At 39.6% G+C, this 17,998-nt stretch overlaps 1 protein-coding gene across 3 annotated transcripts in view; it reads left to right on the top strand.

Moving 5' to 3' along the window:
- LOC124550613 overlaps window positions 1-17,998 on the top strand; it is a 176,391-nt gene that overhangs the window by 113,359 nt on the left and 45,034 nt on the right. For all 3 annotated transcript variants that reach the window (XM_047125334.1, XM_047125332.1, XM_047125333.1), the window contains exon 6: window positions 15,862-16,134. In XM_047125334.1, the coding sequence (XP_046981290.1) occupies window positions 15,862-16,134 (273 nt within the window). The remainder of the gene's footprint in view (window positions 1-15,861; window positions 16,135-17,998) is intronic.

Here is a 17,998-nt window from a genome sequence, read left to right as displayed (position 1 = left end):
GTTAAGTTTTTAAATATTTTTTCCGTTGTGTAGGTAGTTATTTCACAAATTCAATAGATTATATAATGATGCTTTGTCATATCTGTTTATCCATTGACAGTCCAGAGATGACCACTGGCTAGTTGAAGTCTGTTATTATGTTGTGAAGTGATCATGTAACTGTGTTGTACAGATTATAAAAATACAGTAATATAATAAATTTATCACTTAATCAACATGTACAATATATCATTTTACTTTTTTCTGGACTGTCAGGGTTGGTCAGATTATTGAATATAGAAGGGAAAAACTTCCTGTAAAGACTAATTTATTGAAGTAGAAAAATATGCGTGACTCTGTGGAGTCAAAACAATTGCCACCTGTCTCTAACAAGGACTCCTGTGAGCATGAGGTCACAAAAGGTCAATGATGTTCATGCCATTCGATAGCCCATATATTGTCCACCATGCAACCACAACATTGACTGCTAATGGTGACGTGGGGCAGAACTGCGGGTATCCAGTGGTGAACATAGCAGGACGCTAGAGCGTAGTTGAACTGCTTAGTCGACCAGTAACTCACAACTGTGCTACAGTGTTAGTAGTGGTGATACAAACCAGAGCAGGGGCAATGATAAACAAAGTAAACCTTGCATTATATCTGCAACAACGGCTGCCGAAGTTTACATTTCATCAGAAAGGAATGCAAGGAATTTTGCAGAATGTGAAAGAACTGGCATATGAAATATAAATGTTTCTGCAAGATGAGTCAGTGGAATGTGTGGCATCATATATGCTTGACTGTGCGGAGAATGTACATGAGGAGTACAGTGATGACAGTACATGCTTAACGAGTGAAAGTGACATTGAAACAGGTATCGAGTGACATTGAAACACACATCGAACCATGTAGTTCATCATCCTTGTCGGACAGGGAGCCACAAATTCAGTCTGCAATGAAGTGTAGTAAAGGAAAATCTTAGTCAAAGGAGGAGGTACTAAATATAATTACGTACACATACACAGATCACCCACAGCATGGAAGGGGAAAAAAATTACAAAAACTGGTGTTTGCACCTTTCATAGAGGCTAGGTACAATTTACATAATGTGCCTGATAATGACCTACTAAGTTATGCACATCAAATTGCACACAGAATAGATTACAAGGAAAGCAGTGGATGGTTGCATGACTTCAGACAGTGTTGCAGAATTGAATGACATAAGATAACAAAATTTCAAACGAAGTGTCAACTTGATAATGCACAGCAAACTGTGGAATCGGCCCAAAAATTTGTACATGAGATAAACAGACTTGTCCCATTGTTCAGCAAGGTATTTGTTTTCAGCTACAACCAACTGCGATTTGAACCAGAAATGCATATGAAAGGAACCCTGGAAGTTAGAGAGTTGTATCAAGATCAACCAACATCAATGCTGTAACGCATTTGTATACAACTATGCCAACTGTTAAGCTGGATGGTAAATTGGCTGTAAAATTACTTATTGTGCTGCAGGAAGGTGGAGGTGCTCTTTCCCCTATGATTCTTTATCATGTGCGTGATCTTGCAAGGGCAGTAAGAAATGTTTACGTCACAGCTAGCAAGAGTGGGAAAATTGTTGTAAGAGAACTAAAACTATGGAACGATCACTGCTTTTGCCAATAGCTGGTCAAAATAACTTACTTTTGATTGATTCATGGTGTGCATATAAAAATAATACTCCCTTCGAGCAAACTATCCCGCCTGAAAAGTTTGTGACATTGCAGTTCATACTACCTGGAACCTCTGGATATTTGTTTTTTTCCACATCTGTAAAACATATTATCGCACCTTATGCAGCTACACTTTAAAGGGTAGCCAGTTTCATGATGAGCTCCACAACAGACAGTTTCACATTTGGTTGTATGCCATCCCTTTCCATCAGTTCTCACTACCCCATTACACCAGTATGATTCTATATGCATTCTACCTAGCTGAACGTCTTGCATGGTTTCTAAATCTCAAGGAGTTTGCCTTTGATCTTGGTGGTGTGAACCTGTCATGTGCCATTTGTGAACCTGTCATGTGCCATTTTTCATTTGGTTTTCATGATGCAAGTTAATAGTTTGTTTTGAACATTTCTTGAATGTCGACGTTGCCTCCCAGACACTCATTTTCTGTTGCCCTCCTGATGCACATGATGAGTCATTAGCAGCTAATATTGTTCATGTCTTAATTGCTAACACAACACTCGCAAATGATTCTTACTAAAGATTGAACTTGCGACCTTACACTCGATGTTTCTTGTAGGATAAATTGCATATTATATATTTTCTCAATCACATGATGTTAAATTTCACATCAATCATTTCATACATTGTTAGTTTCCCTTCTGCCAGTCACTTTGAGCATTTTTTTTGTTCGACTCTCACTCAGATTTCACCAGATCCATTTTCAGTTTTGTAAAATAAATAAGTTTCTTCAGCAATTAGAAAATTCAGTTTCATATTTTTTTTCTTCAAGTTACCAATGTTACATCACAATCTATCGGCAACATTATGTGCTGTTGCTTTTACCAATTTTAACACTGCATTGAACAACCAGTAGGGCCTATCTTTTGAATGAGAGATGATTGTTAACTTCATGTTTATGTCACCTTATAGAATTTTGTTTACAATGAACAATTATTTTTATCATTTTATTTTTCCATTCCAATCGGATATCTCGATAAAGAGGCAGCAATCTTCTCTTACCATTGCACTCTCTCTAGGCTCTTAGTGTGTCTGATGCCTTCTGCACCATCTTGGTGTAATGTCATCCTCACTACAAGCTGGTCCCTCTCATGGCTGCCTGTTCTCCCTTCTCCTCCCGGAGGAAGGGACTAATAATTTCAAAATGTAGGGTAATGTTATGTACGTCTTCTTATATACACTGAACAGACAAAACATTATGACCATTCCTCACCACAAGTTTGGATGCTGCCTAGTGGCATTGCAGACACCTAACACAGTAACAAAAGTATGTAAGCAGAGCAGACACAGACAGGTGGCCACCATAGTGAAAAATCGGGCTGCAGATGTGAAAATCCATTGAGATAAGAGACTTTGACAAAGTGCAGATTATCATTACACAGAGCCTGTAAATGAGTATCTCGAAAATGGCAAAGCTGGTTGAATGTTCACATACCACGGACGTGAGCATCTACGCAAAGAGGAAGGACAGTGAAACTACCACTAGGCACTAAATGGTTGGACATCCGCGACTCTTCACAGAACATGGGGTTCGGAGCCTTGTCTGCTCTGCAAAGTAGGATGGATGATGATCTGTGGCATCTTTGCGAAAAGAGCACAATACTGGTGCACACACAAGTGTTTCAGTGCACACCGTTCATCATACATTGTTGAACACGAAACTTCACAGCAGACCACCCTTGTGTGTTCACATGTTAACCGAACGACATCATCAGTTAAGATTTCAGTGGGCACAAGGCAGTCCAATTCGCCCGTCGATTGATGGAAACATGTCGGCTTTTTGGGTGAATCACATTTTTGCTAAACTAGGCCGATGGTCATCTCAACAAAAGACGTCATTGAGGTGAACGGCAGCTCAAAATGTGCAGCACACCCAGGCCACTGGCCTGGTGGGAGCAGTATTATGCTATGAGATCCATTATCCTGCACTTGCATGGGACGTGTGGTAGTAATTGGAGACATGCTGACAGCTGCGAACCACCTGCATCCCTTAATGCTTGATGTCTTCCCCAAAGGCAATGTCATCTTTCAGCAGTATAATTGTCCATGTCTCAGAGCCAGAACCATGCTACGTGGTTTGAGGAGCATTATAGTGGACTCACACTAATGTCTCGGTGACCAGATACACGCGCGCGCGCGCACACACACACACACACACACACACACACACACACACACAGAGCTACATTGACATTGGACCATGCCTTGTAACTGCTTCAGTTTCTTGTCAGGTAGTGTATTGTGCCTCAAGTACTGTCCAGTGAGTTTATCATAATTTGATCATTTTGCCCTTTGAATTTTCAGTTTGATATAATTTAATATTCTTTTAAGGTGTTAAGCTACACTTTGAAAGGCATTGTAGGTTATCATTAAAAGGATGTACAGCAAGATCCCGATTACTGGCGTTAATGTGGACCTGAGACTCCACTGATAATCAGAAAATATGGATAATCCAAAAGACCACTTTTTTTCACCAGAAACTGCTATTTACTATATTTTCAAACCGTGTTTCTTGTCTCAGTTCAAAGCCCACTGCATTAGTCGCGTATTACTACTCAGCAACTGACAACTTGCTTACAAAATTACCCTAAAAATAAAATATTTCATATCACTTGATTCAGTAAACTTTTGGGAAATTGTGTCCAATTTTTTCTGTTTGTTTTTCATTGAACCTTTTCCTGGTGATTGTTCTTTTACAGAGAGCCAAAAAATTGGTATAGTCAAACAAGTTGTGTCGTGCATGCTCTTAATAGCAGATGAATGCATTTCAGTAGCACATATCATGTGATATTGGTAACATCATCTTTCCTCTGTTCGTCTACCTAACACACTTTGTTTACTACATTGGTAACATCATCTTTCCTCTGTTCGTCTACCTAACACACTTTGTTTACTACATCCCTGTCATCTGTCTGCTCAAATTATAATTCACAGCCATTACTATCTAGTCACTTGCAGAGGTTTTCACGCTCTTGATGAATGACTGTATATACACGAGGTTGGTTGATTGTTTTTGTTTCGATTCCACTGGTATCGGTTGCATTCCCCATCTTCAGCAGTCCTCCTGAAGATACACAGCAAAATGTACAGTAAGTAATACTATATGCTGTGGAACTTGTTTACAGTGTTTCTTTGTGTTGCCCAGTACTTATGTGTAATTTATTAGTGTGCCCTCACAGAATTTCTGTTGATGTTTTTGGCTATTTTATAAGGGGCATTCAAATAAAAATGAGACAGGTGATTAGTAAATGACTTATTAATTCAAAAGTAATTGCAAAAACTGTTCATATATTTATCCCAGTGTGAGACAAGATGGTCATCTCCTTCATGGAAAAATGTTTGCAGTTGTCTACAAAACCATGATTGTACTCACATGTGCATCTCTTTGTCTGAAACAAAATGAAATCTGGATGATATGGAGGATGTGTAAGGGCTTCCCATCCAAACTTCTGCAGTGTAGTTGAAACAGAGTTTGCAACATGTACGTCCACCCACATGTTGCCAAGACCATTCAGAGCACACTGCAGAAGTTTCACTGCGAAGCCTTTACACATCCCACATGCTGCTAGGGTTGTTCAGTCTATGCTACAGAAGCTTTGCTGGGAAATCATTACACATCCTCCATACACTCGTGATCACCCCCAAGCGATTTCCATATTCTTGACAGCCCTGAAGAAAGACATTTGAGAATGTTGATTTGCTTCGAATGAGGAGATGCGTGCCTGGATATAACCATGGGTCTGTAGGCAACTGCTGACCTTTTTTCATGAAGAGTGACCATCTTGTCTCACAGTGGGATAAATTTATTAACCTGATGGCGATTACTTTTGAAATAATGAGTAATGTGCTTACTTTTTTCATGTGTCACCTTTTCATTTGAGTGCTCCTTAAACTTCAATTCTTAACTGGTCTTCAGTATGTCTTCATTGTGTTACCAATGAGGCAGCATGCTTTACAGCACCATTGAGAGTGTCAGTTAGACCGTCAGCGAGGGAGCAATACCGCTAGTTCCTGCTACTAATAAGACGAGTACACCGTTCACTTGTTACAGATTTTTACGAGCTTCAAACAGGAGCGACTGTAGTAATGCATAGGAACTGTGATTGTTGTGTACAGATGCGAGCTGAGTTGGCGACATTTTGCTCACAGCTCCAGGCTGCTGCCAAGGGGTGTCACTGTGGGGGATCGAACACGGGGATGCGAGGGACGTTGAGCATGTCCCACGTGTCCTCCAATCGATCCACTGCTGTGGCCGCCCCAGGTACTGCCTGCAATGAGGTTGACCCCTCACCCGTGGTTGAGTGGGAGATAATTCCAAAGTCTGGAGGCACCAAAAAACTTTCTGAGTGGCCGATCGTAGGGCCTCCCCGGTTCGTTTGATGAACAAGTTTCAGGTGTTAACTGTGGCTGATGATGTCTCTGAGCCAGATGCAGTCGTCCACCCTAACCCAGAGGAAGCTGCTCGGCCTGGAAGGTCTGGGCGTTCACAGAGGGTGGGTTTGCTGGTAGTTGGGAGCTCAACGTTAGGCGCATAATGGGGCCCCTTAGGAACATGTCTGCCAAGGAGGGGAAGGAAGCCAGTGTGAATTCTGGGGAGGGGGTGGGGGTAATTCCGGATGCGGAAAGGGTGCTTCCGGATGCCATGAAGAGTACAGGGTACAGCTAACTGCAGGTGGTGGCTCATGTCAGTACTAATGGCGTGTGTCGCTTTGGATCTGAGCAGATTCTGTCTGGTTTCGGGCGGTTAGCGGAAATAGTAAAGACTGCCAGTTTTGCTTCACCATCTGCAGCATCGTCTATAGAACCGACTGTGGTCCTTAGGTGCAGAGCCAAGTGGAGGGTCTGAATCAGAGGCTCAGGCGGTTCTGTGACTGTGTAGGCTGCAGATTCCTTGCCTTGCGCCATCAGGTGGTGGGTTACCGGGTTCCGCTTCATAGGTCAGGAGTCCACTACACACAGGAGGCAGCTACACGGGTAGCGGGGGCTGTGTGGATGGGACTGGGCAGTTTTTTAGGTTAGAGGGTCTCAGGGAACCACAGAAGGGACATCCGTCTGAAAGTGGGCAGGTAAAACACAGTAAGGTAGTTGAAGAAACGATTGGTATTGTAGTTGTAAATTGTTGTAGCTGTGTTGGGAAAGAACTAGAGCTCCAAGCCCTAATAGAAAGCACTGAAGCTCAAATAGTTGTAGCTTCAGAGAGCTGGCTAAAGTGTTCAGAATGGATAGATAAATACAGTTGGTGGTGGGGTATTTATTGCTGTCAGAGGTAGTCTGCATGGTAGGGAAATTGAAGTAGGTAGTTCGTGTGAAATATTATGGGTGGAGATTATACCTGACAATCGACACCCCGACTCAGAAGATATAGTTGCTGAACAGTTCAAAGAAAACTTGAGTCTCATTTCAAATAGGTAACCCGCTCATACAGTTATAGTCGGTGGTGACTTTAACCTACCCTCGGTATGCTGGAAAAATTATACGTTTAAAGCTGGCGGCAGGCATAAAACGTCATTGTACTGAGTGCTTTCTTAGAAAATTATTTAGAACAATTCGTTCATGAGCCCAGTCGAAGCATAAATGATTGCAAAAGCATACTTGACCTTTTAGCAACAAATAATCCTGGACAAATAGTGAGTATTGTGACAAATACAGGGATTAGCAACCACAAGGCAGTTGCTGCTAGGCTGAATACCGTAACACCTACAACCATCAAAAAGAAACACAAAGTATATCTGGTTAAAAAAGCTGATAAAAATGCTCTTAATGCCTTTTTAAGAGACAGTCTTCACTCCTTCCGATCTGATCGTGTAAGTGTAGAAAAGTTGTGGAATGTTTACAGAGAGAGAGTGTCGACAGCAATTGAGAGGTACATACCACGTAAATTAATAAGTGATGGTACTGGTCCCCCATGGTACACAAAACGTGTCAGATTGCTGTTGCAGAAGCAAAGGAAAAAGCATGCTAAATTTAAAAGAATGCAGAATCCCCAAGATTGGCAAAGTTTTACAGAAGTTCAAAATATGGTGTGTACTTCAGTGCGAGATGCTTTTAATAATTTCCACAATGAAATTCTGTCTCGAAATCTGGCAGAAAACCCAAAGAGATTCTGGTTATACATAAAACACACCAGTGGTAAGACGCAGTCAATACCTCCACTGCGCAATAACAATGGGGAAGTCACTGATGACAGCACCACTAAAGCAGAGTTATTAAACACGGTTTTCCGAAACTCCTTCAGCAAAGAAGACCAAGTAAATATTCCTGAATCCCAATCAAGAACAACTGCCAAGATGAGAAACATAGAAGTAGATATACTCGGAGCAACGAAGCAGCTTAAATCATTTAATAAAGGCAAGGGCTCCGGTCCAGATTGTATACCAGTCAGGTTCCTTTCAGAGTATGCTGATAAAATAGCTCCATATTTAGCAATTATATACAACCACTCGCTCACAGAAAGATCCGTATCTAAAGACTGGAAAATTACTCAAGTCACACCAATACCCAAAAAGGGAAGTAGGAGTAATCCGCTGAATTCCAGGCCTATATCACTAACGTCGATTTGCAGTAGCATTTTGGAACATATACTGTATTCAAACATTATGAAATACCTCTAAGAAAAGGATTTATTGAAATATAGTCAGGACGGTTGCAGAAAATACATTCTTGTGAAACACAACTAGCTCTTTATACTCATGAAGTAATAAGTGCTATCGACAGGGGATGTCAAATTGATTCCATATTTTTAGATTTCGACACTGTTCCTTACAAGCGTCTTCTAACCAAACTCCGTGCCTGCGAAGTATCGCCTCAGTTGTGCCACTGAATTCGTGATTTCCTGTCAGAAAGGTCACAGTTTGTAGTAATAGACGGAAAGTCATCGAGTAAAACAGAAGTAATATCTGGCATTCCCCAAGGAAGTGTTATAGCCCTCTATTGTTCCTGATCTATGTTAACTACATAGGAGACAATCTGAGTAGCCGCCTTAGCTTGTTTGCAGATGATGCTGTCATTTACTGTCTTGTAAAGTCATCAGATGATCAAAACTACTTGCAAAATGATTTAGATAAGATATCTGTATGGTGCAAAAAGTGGCAATTGACCCTGAATAAGGAAAAGTGTGAAGCTATTACGTGAGTACTAAAAGAAATCAGCTAAATTTCGATTACGCGATAAGTCACACAAATCTGAAGGCTGTAAATTCAACTAAATACTTAGGAATTACAAATAACCTAAATTGGAATGATCACATAGATAATATTGTGGGTAGAGCAAACCAAAGACTGTGATTCATTGACAGAACACTTAGAAGGTGCAACAGGTCTACTAAATAGACTGCTTACACCACACTTGTCCACCCTATTCTGGAGTATTGCTGTGTGGTGTGGGATCCGCATCAGGTGGGACTGACGGATGACATCGAAAAAGTACACAGAAGGGCAGCTCGTTTTGTATTATCGGGGAGATGGTGTCACAGACATGATATGTGAATTGGAGTGGCAATCATTAAAACAAAGGCATTTTTTGTGGGTGACGGGATCTTCTCATGAAATTTAAAACACCAGTTTTCTCCTCCGATTGTGAAAACATTATGTTGGGACCCACCTACATAGGGAGAAATGATCATCATGATAAAATAAGAGAAATCAGGGCTTGCACAGAAAAAATTAAGTGCTCGTTTTTCCTGCGTGTCATTCAAGAGTGGAACAGTAGAGAGACAGCTTGAAGGTGGTTCATTAAACCCTCTGCCAGGCACTTTATTGTGAATAGCAGAGTAATCACGTAGATGTAGATGTGATTTATTTTGCCAAAGCTTTGTCCATATCGGTTTCCATGGCTTAGGTGATGTTTGTAAGTGAAATAAAACACCATGACGGTTTCCAAAATTGTGTTAACTTTTTTAGTCAATCTTGGCATACTTCATATCAGTAAAACAGTTTGTGTGCATGATTATTCAGAATATATTAAAAATAAAAATAAAAAATTGTTGAAGAGTCCCTTAAAGAAAGAAAGAAGAGAAGGAAGGTGGTCACCTAATATTCAGGGTTGTTCTGTTGTCAGGTAAATACCATATTTGTTTCACAGTTGTTGCATTTTAGTCTATAAACTCCAAAGGGAGTGACGTATATGTGTGCTCTTATTGTGTTCTGTGACTGAATCTGTTTTTTAGGTTTGCTTGCAGGATTTGTCAAGTACTTGCCCTCAGTAAGATCAGACAATGTATTTGTTCTTCTCTTTATTTTGCATATGGTTGAGTGTGGTTTTGTCTTTTAATTTACTTTTATTCATTGAGAGCAAAATTGTGAAGTAAGAGGCATTTTACAATGCTTATAGTTTTTATACACTGCTGATAAAAGATAGAGCTCATCATCCTCAAAGAAACAGAAAACTTTACCCACACCAAACAGATCTGATTAATACCATATTTACGCAGTTATGAGATGTGTTTTTCTCAGTTTCGTGATTTGAAACCTATGCGATACTATTGCTGCAGAGGCCAACATTTTTACATTGTTTAATAGATTAATATAGTGATTATCTTGCATATAAAGACGAAGCTTTTGCTATTGAGGTTTTGTAAAAATTATTTTGAGCAATCCCAAAAAGCAGGGCTTAGCAAACAATTTTTGTATTGGAAGAGACTCGAGAGTTCTCGATGTGCAGAACCGCTCGATATGGTACTGACCTTGCTCGAACAGTCACTTGACATTTGATACAAGGTACTAGCGCAAGAGATACACAAGAAATTATGAACTAGCCCTGACAGTTTTGTGAAACACAGGAAGATATAAAATTAAATTCTATAAACTTAACAAGCTTCTGTTGCATTTGAACAGGTTTGCCTAAAATTTCTCATACATCTATGGCTACCCTTTACAGATATTTAGATTGCTTTTTATGTAAAAATAACATTCAAAGATGAAAATCTTGTCCTAAAAAACCATTACTTGATACTGAACGCAAGGCAATATTTTACTGATTACGAGACACTGTGATGATTTACCAGCTGGGTTGCAAATGGAAAATTTAGTCACTGTTCGCATATTATAATACAGGGGAAATACATTTAATTAATACGAGGCATGTTTCTTAAGTAAGGTCTGTTTGAACGTCAGTACAAAAAGGTCATTTCAAAAAAGAAAATTTATTTTCAGAAAGTACATACGTCACTCTATTTTTCGACATAGCTGTCAAGTTTGTTCAAACACATATCATACCTCTCAATCAATTTTAAAATACCCTCTTCATAAAAACTTGCCACGTGCTCCGATAACAGAGTGTTCACTGCCGTTTTCACATCGTCGTCGTCATTGTAACGGTTGCCACTGAGGTATCGTTTGAGGTGGAGGAACAGATGGTAATCGCTTGGTCCAAGATCAGGACTGTAGGGTGAGTAGTCTAAAACTTCCCAGCCAAAACTGTCCAATAAATGGCGGGTCTGACCTGCAGTGCGAGGTCTTGCATTGTCATGGAGAAGGACAGTTCCCTTTGTCAACATGCCATGTCTTTTGTTTTGAATCGCTCTGCGTAGTTTTCTCAGGGTTTTGCAGTATGCTTCTGCATTGATAGTGGTTCCTCATCGCATGAAGTCGATCAACAAAACACCATGCCTATCCCAAAACACCTACACCATGATTTTGTGCTGGGACAGAGCCTGTTTGGCCTTCACCTTTACAGGCAAGTGTATGTGTTTCCATTCCATGCTCTGTTGCTTCGATTCGGGCGTGATATGCGAAACCCGTGTTTCGTCTCCAGTTACAATCTGACTCAAGAAGTCGTCATCTTCTTCATGATAACGAGTCAAGAACTTCATCCCACACTCAAATCTTAGGTTTTTGTGGTCCTCTGTTAGGAGTTTCAGGACCTAATGGGAGCACAGTTTCCTAAACTTCAGGTGTTCAGAAACAATGTTGTAAAGCACTGATCTCGACATGTCAGGAAATTCTTTTGAGAGACCTGTTATTGTGAAGCGCCTGTTCTCACGAATCCGCGCTTCAATGAAGCCACCAAATCGTTTGTAATCAAAGAAGGGTGACCAGAGTGGTCCTCATCATGGACGTTGTCACGGCTATCTTTGAATTCTCGTACCCACATACGCATTTTGCTTTCACTCACAACAGTACACCGTACACTTCGCAAATCTGTTGGTGAATTTCTGCAGCAGACAGGTTCCTTGCTGACAAAAACCGTATCACTGAAGTGAACCTCACATGCGGCAGGTGAGTTGAGAGTCTTAAAACATTTTGAAAGCACAGAACAGAACCGTACATGTTAGCTACAGATATGAAACTGAGCACAGTTGTTCCCAAGGCATGCCGCCGGTACACAACACACGCACTCGTTGCAGTATGTGCGTGAACTACTAGTGTCTACAACAAAACGAACCTTACTTAAAAAAACACGCCTCGTAGCAACTTTTAATCAGCTTTAGAACACGTTGATGACTGTTGCGTGAAATGAGAAAGAAAATTAATCCAAAATTAAATTCCTAACAAATGAAATAAATCACATTAAACTGACTGCAATTGTTGTTACAAGAATAAATCACAGTGGAAAGCCCCTTTGGAAGATATTATCTTCAAGATGAGTGGAAGTTCAAGAACTAGACTGAATGGTGATTGTGGTCTTTGATTAATGTGTTAGGTGCTGTTGTTACATATGACCTGCATCCGTGGTTCACTATTGCTCAAGCACAGCATTACAGAATGTTGGCGGGGGGACAGTGACACCAGCTTGGCTGAGAACTATGGTTAATGCTGGGATGGGAGTAGCAAGTGGGCAGCAAATTTTCTCATGCAGCCAAGCATGGTAATGTGTACTACATACTTTTGCTTTTTTATGAACATCGACCGTGTTTGAACCGCAGTTTTTCTGAAATCATTTGTACCCGGAGTCAAATTGGCTTTAAAATTGAACAAATACTCAACAACAGCATAAATTTCTGCAGAAGGTGCTAAAAGTTTAGCTTTGTACCAGTGATGTACTCACGTCTTTTGTGCAGAAATTTTGCTGAATCTCACCATGAGGTAGGATAGAAATGAAGGGTGTTTGTCAGGTGCTGGTTCCACACACCCAGTGAGAGAGCAGCAGCCAGTTTGAGAGTAAGAGACATTGTGACATTCTCAAGTCAGTATAGAAGCAAAACCCACTGTGTGTTCAAGGGGGAGGGGGGGGGGGGGGGGGGGCAAGTTGTGTTCTCAGTTCCCTCTGTAATAACCACCTCAGAAATCCCAGCATATTCAGAAGAAACAGCCAAATATTTGTGACAGCAAAGTCGTTACTTTCATAACTGTCCTGTTGGGATGACTACGATGATGATTAAAAGTAATGATACCCCAGACAACAGGCTAAGTGCACAAGAAAGGCAGTGTAGATAAAATTTGTGTAAATAATTTTTTTTTTTTTTTTCTATTTATCCTTATATTATCAAAATGTAAACAACCAATAAATGGCACAAGTTTAGGATAGATGGTGTGTTAACTTTTCAAGCAGATACTTTGCATCGATAAAAGTTTGTAATTTTGATTAGTCAGAATATGCTAAAAATAATTTTTTCATGGGGAGCCTCTTTAAAAAGGGGCAGGGGGGGTTGTCTTATATTCAGGGTCATCTTATACTCAGATAAATACAGTATTCTAAATGAACAAACAAACTTAAGAAACAAGAATTTTATTGAAAATTTTACAAATTCCTCTTAAAAGAAATTGAGCAGAGATGAAATAATCTGAGAATGAAGTCTTTCGCAATGGCAGTAATACGTTAAACATTCATGGTTTTCTTGCCGCATCAATTATTGTTGCGCTATATGCAGTAAAGTAGGAAGAGTCCTGTGTAGACAGGGTATAAGGCCGACTTTTTGTCGTCCTAAGAAAATTACGGAGATAATGTGCCCTGTTAAGGACAGCCTCAGCCTCAGGGTCCCTGGAATTTATAATATCCCCTGTGAATGTGGAAGCAAATATATAGGTCAGACCGTTCATATCAGTTCCGACTGTTGTGCAGAACGCCAATGGCATATTAAGAATAGAGAACTATAGAAATCGCCAATTGCGGAGCACAGCCTCACTAACAAACATAAAATACAGTTTGATGGTGCATGGAATGAGTGCTTGATGCAGAGAAGCAGCAGAGACATTCCTTGCAGTGTTTATGTTCCCATGGAAGTGGTGGCACTGCCAACGCAGACATTGACACCATCTGCAACAGCAGTATGTAATGACCAACCAATCAGAAGCCTTCCCAGGGCTATATGAGGCCACCACAGCAGCAGTGAACAGTCAGTTGCTCCTGATGATGACAGTGGAGGCTACGGTTAAAAGCTCAAGATTTTATCCTGAATTGATGTGGCAAGAAAATCGAGTGTGTTTTACATACATGAAATAATCGACTACAATACACTCAACAGAATGTATACAAATTATATTTTATATAGTTTGTTTTTATACTAATTATATCTTATTACTATTAATAAGTGGAACAAAAAAGTATTTAAATAAAACAGTTACATATGTGACTCAAGTCAAAGGAAACAGTATGCATGAACCTAGAACACAGACATCTTTGATATCAAAGTACATTGCTGACCTTGTAAAGTATGCTGTCTTATCTGTACCACAATGATAATGTGCTAAAAAACAGTTAAACGTTTAAGTAAAATTTCCACAAAAACCTACGGAAATTGGCTGAGGGCACAATTAAAAATTATACATAAGTGCGGGCAACACAAAAAGAAATTGCGTACATGTCTCGTAGCATATAGTCTTGTGTTTTGTATGTCCCATTGTATATCTTCTGTAGGACTGCTGAAGACGGGCATGTAGATTGATAGACCCAACACCAATAATCTGGCCAAATACAAAAACTTTTAATCATCTGCATCTTCACATCTCAGAATTTTTATTCTAAATGAAAATATAGAACATTGTACTTTAGGCTACATTATGTATTTTTTCAAAATTTGCCAAGCTATACAGGAATAATCTGCAATGCAGATATCTGTAGCTTGCTATAATTTTGTCTGTTGGGTGTTCCTTTTGATACCATTAATTATTTTGTTAATCCTGTAAAAGTACACGTAGTACACTTACCTATAGCTGTTTTTCTTTACTCCATTTAAGGGAATATGGCCTACCACTTTTGTACTCCCCTGGTATCCAGTGGTAGTCCATTGCACTGGCAGTAGTTTCTGTTTGTCATGAAATATAGCTTTTAGGGTTATGAAAAGTATACAAATCACCAAATAATGTCGTTTTAAAGGTCATAGGGAAGTATGCTTACCACCAAAGTAGCTCTTCCACAAAACCTAGCAGTATACTTATCACAAAACCTAGCAGTATACTTATCACAAAATTTACATTTCTTTTTGGACTTTCAGAAGAATATTTACCACCAACTTAGTTGCTTTACAGCATTTGTGGGAATATGTCTTTTTGATCTCTGCATGTGCCTGAGACTGTATACCAGGTGTGTAAAAATTGCTTCAACAATCATTTTTTGTTTGTAGATCTGACAATAATTTTCTGTTTGTTGTGAGATGACTGCTGTTGTCAGTTGTGGAGTCAGAACAAATTACTTTGTTTCTAAAGCACGTATTATTGTGTCTTGTGTAAATTCATTTCTTTATTGTGGCAATGTTAGGAAAAGGATAGGTTGCTAACGTCTCTATTATACGGTGAGTAGTTACCTATCCTTTTTGTAACATTGTCATTATTCCATGTTGGATTTTTCTTTAATCTGTGATAAACAAAGTTTCTTTGATTGTTTTCACCTTGTGGTAAGTACAGTATAAAAACTCAAAATGCAATGTGGTGATTTCCTCTTCGCTTCCCCGCCATATATAATGGCAACACACGTACCACAATAGTTTAACAGCACACAAAAGAACTGTGGAAGACATACATTGTACCATAGTTATCAGAGCTAATCACAAAAGTAAAATCATCAGTAAACAACAATCACAAATTTGGTAAGATACGAAAAAAATTAACTTCACAGAATCGCTACAAAAAATGTGCCAACAAAGGGGTTATGTTGATCTGTTACATTGAAATAAAAGGTTTGCCACAATTAAAGGGACATACTTACTGTTCTTTTAATTTTGTAAAAGACACTTTATTTTCTGTTTCCTCATTTATTAAGCAAGACGCTGTTCATACAGGGAAGTTACCCGGTCGGTCCGTCGCAGCCGATTGCAGCACCTGTGGCGCCTCCCCACCCAGCTGTCGCCCCCGCTGTGCCAGTCACTCCCATAGCCGCTCCTGCACCTGTGGCAGCTCCGGCACCAGCTCAGCCGTATGTACCGCCACAGCCCGTGCCACCCGGATCTGGAACATTCAACTTCGTCCCGCCACCAAAGTCTAAAGGCCAGACAAAGCGTGAGAGGCAACTCGCGGAGTTCCAGTTTGTCCGACCTGCCATCAAACCAACTGTTGTGAGTAATTTGTTTATTGCTTGTATATGTTTTTGTATGTGTGGTAGCAAAACCCGAATAACTGCACACAGTACAAATCTAGATGAGTAGCAAACCCGAATAACTGCACACAGTACAAATTTAGATGAGTAGCACAATATACGAAAAAAGATAGAAACATAATTAAAGAACTAACAGCAGAACTAGGATTAATACCTCTGAATAAAAAAAAGAAGAAGAAAAAAACAATAGATGAATACAAAAGGAAATTTGGGAAAACCTCATCAGTGGGATGGAGGATGACAGACTACTAAAAGCACTGTACGAATACCAACCAGCAGGATGAAAAACATAAGGGTCCCCAAAAGCAGGTGGAAGAACTTGGACTGGTAAGTAGTGATAACAGGTCAAAGCCTAATATATTCAGATGATGATGATGATGATGATGATGATGATGATAAACTAGATAGGATACTGACCCTGCAACTCTTTTAGAAGATATGAGGGTGGCTTGGTAAATATGGTAAATTTCCATGAAGATGGTGGCAATGCTTCTGAAAAACCTTGAAAATCTCAAATTCTCTGGGAATTTCATTTTACCTGGAAAAATTAGGAAATTTGAGGAATTTCATAGAATCTTGGGGAATTCTGCATTATTAACCTAGCATTAAAATTGAATTTTATCGAGTATTATAAATAAAAAAAAACTTTAAAATACATAATATTTAAAGTTGTGTTAATTTTATGAATATTAGTGGCCATACTGATGGAAAAAAGGAACATTTTTGTTGCGTCGTCATAGCTCGGAAGTTTGCTTGTTTCAAGTAGCATAACATTTTAATTTGAAGGGTTGGAGTATTGCAGAAAACAAAATTGGGTGAAGTTCAAGCAGACTCTACACTGTCATTGAAGACCATTTACTTTTGGATTAATGAATTTAAATGTGCTTGAACAAGCACAGAAGATGAAGTGCATTCCAGTTGTCTTATTGGGATCGCAACAATGGAAGCCAATGACAAAATCTGTGAGATGGTAATGCAAGGCTGCTGAAAAAAAAAAAAAAAAACAACAACATAAAATTGCTGAGACTGTAGGCATCTCAACTGAGTGAGTGAGTGCATAATATCCTGCACGGAGAATTGGCTTGGGGAAAAGCTGTGTGCGATGTAGGTGATGGGATTGTTCAGTCAACCAAAAGTGCATCCAGCAAAACGAACCAGTGAGCCTACACTTCAAAGATTCAGCAGACAAACTGATTATCAATAATATAGACAAATGTGAGTTACTAGCAAAATACTTCAAAAATCATCTAAATTGTGAGGAACCAACACAACAACTAATTTCCAAACAGCATCAAATGGAAACCTACCTTCAGAACCACCGCCACAGCATCAAATTGAATGATACGTAGGCCAGCTGAAAAACAACAGAGTGCCAGCTGAAAATGAGACGTTAGCTGAGATGTGGAAATGGGGAGGGAAGTCGGCAGCTAAAACCATTTATGAGATTGTTGAAGATTGCTGGGAGAAAGAAAAAATGCCGGACAACTGGAACCAAGCTGTAATATATCCTCTACGTGAGGAGGGCGACAGGATGGACACCAACAATTACCAAGGCGTATACCTACTTCCAGTGACCAAAAAAATTATATCCAAAGCTCTACTGAATAAGATGGAAGATAAAAGTCAGAATGCACAATTGGTGAGTTCCAAGCAGGGTTCAGAAAAAATGGATTTTGCCAAGAGCAAATTTTTAACTTCAAAATAATCCTCAGGATCAGAAAAATGTGGAATCTTGCAACATTTGTTGCATTCATGGATTTCAAAAAAAGCATATGATTCTGTGGATGGACCGACAGAAAGACAGTAAATATTCCTAACACTGG

The sequence above is a fragment of the Schistocerca americana genome, chromosome 9, assembly GCF_021461395.2.
Source record: "Schistocerca americana isolate TAMUIC-IGC-003095 chromosome 9, iqSchAmer2.1, whole genome shotgun sequence".
Classification (NCBI taxonomy): Eukaryota; Metazoa; Arthropoda; class Insecta; order Orthoptera; family Acrididae; genus Schistocerca; species Schistocerca americana.
This window is presented reverse-complemented; position numbering and strand designations above follow the sequence as displayed.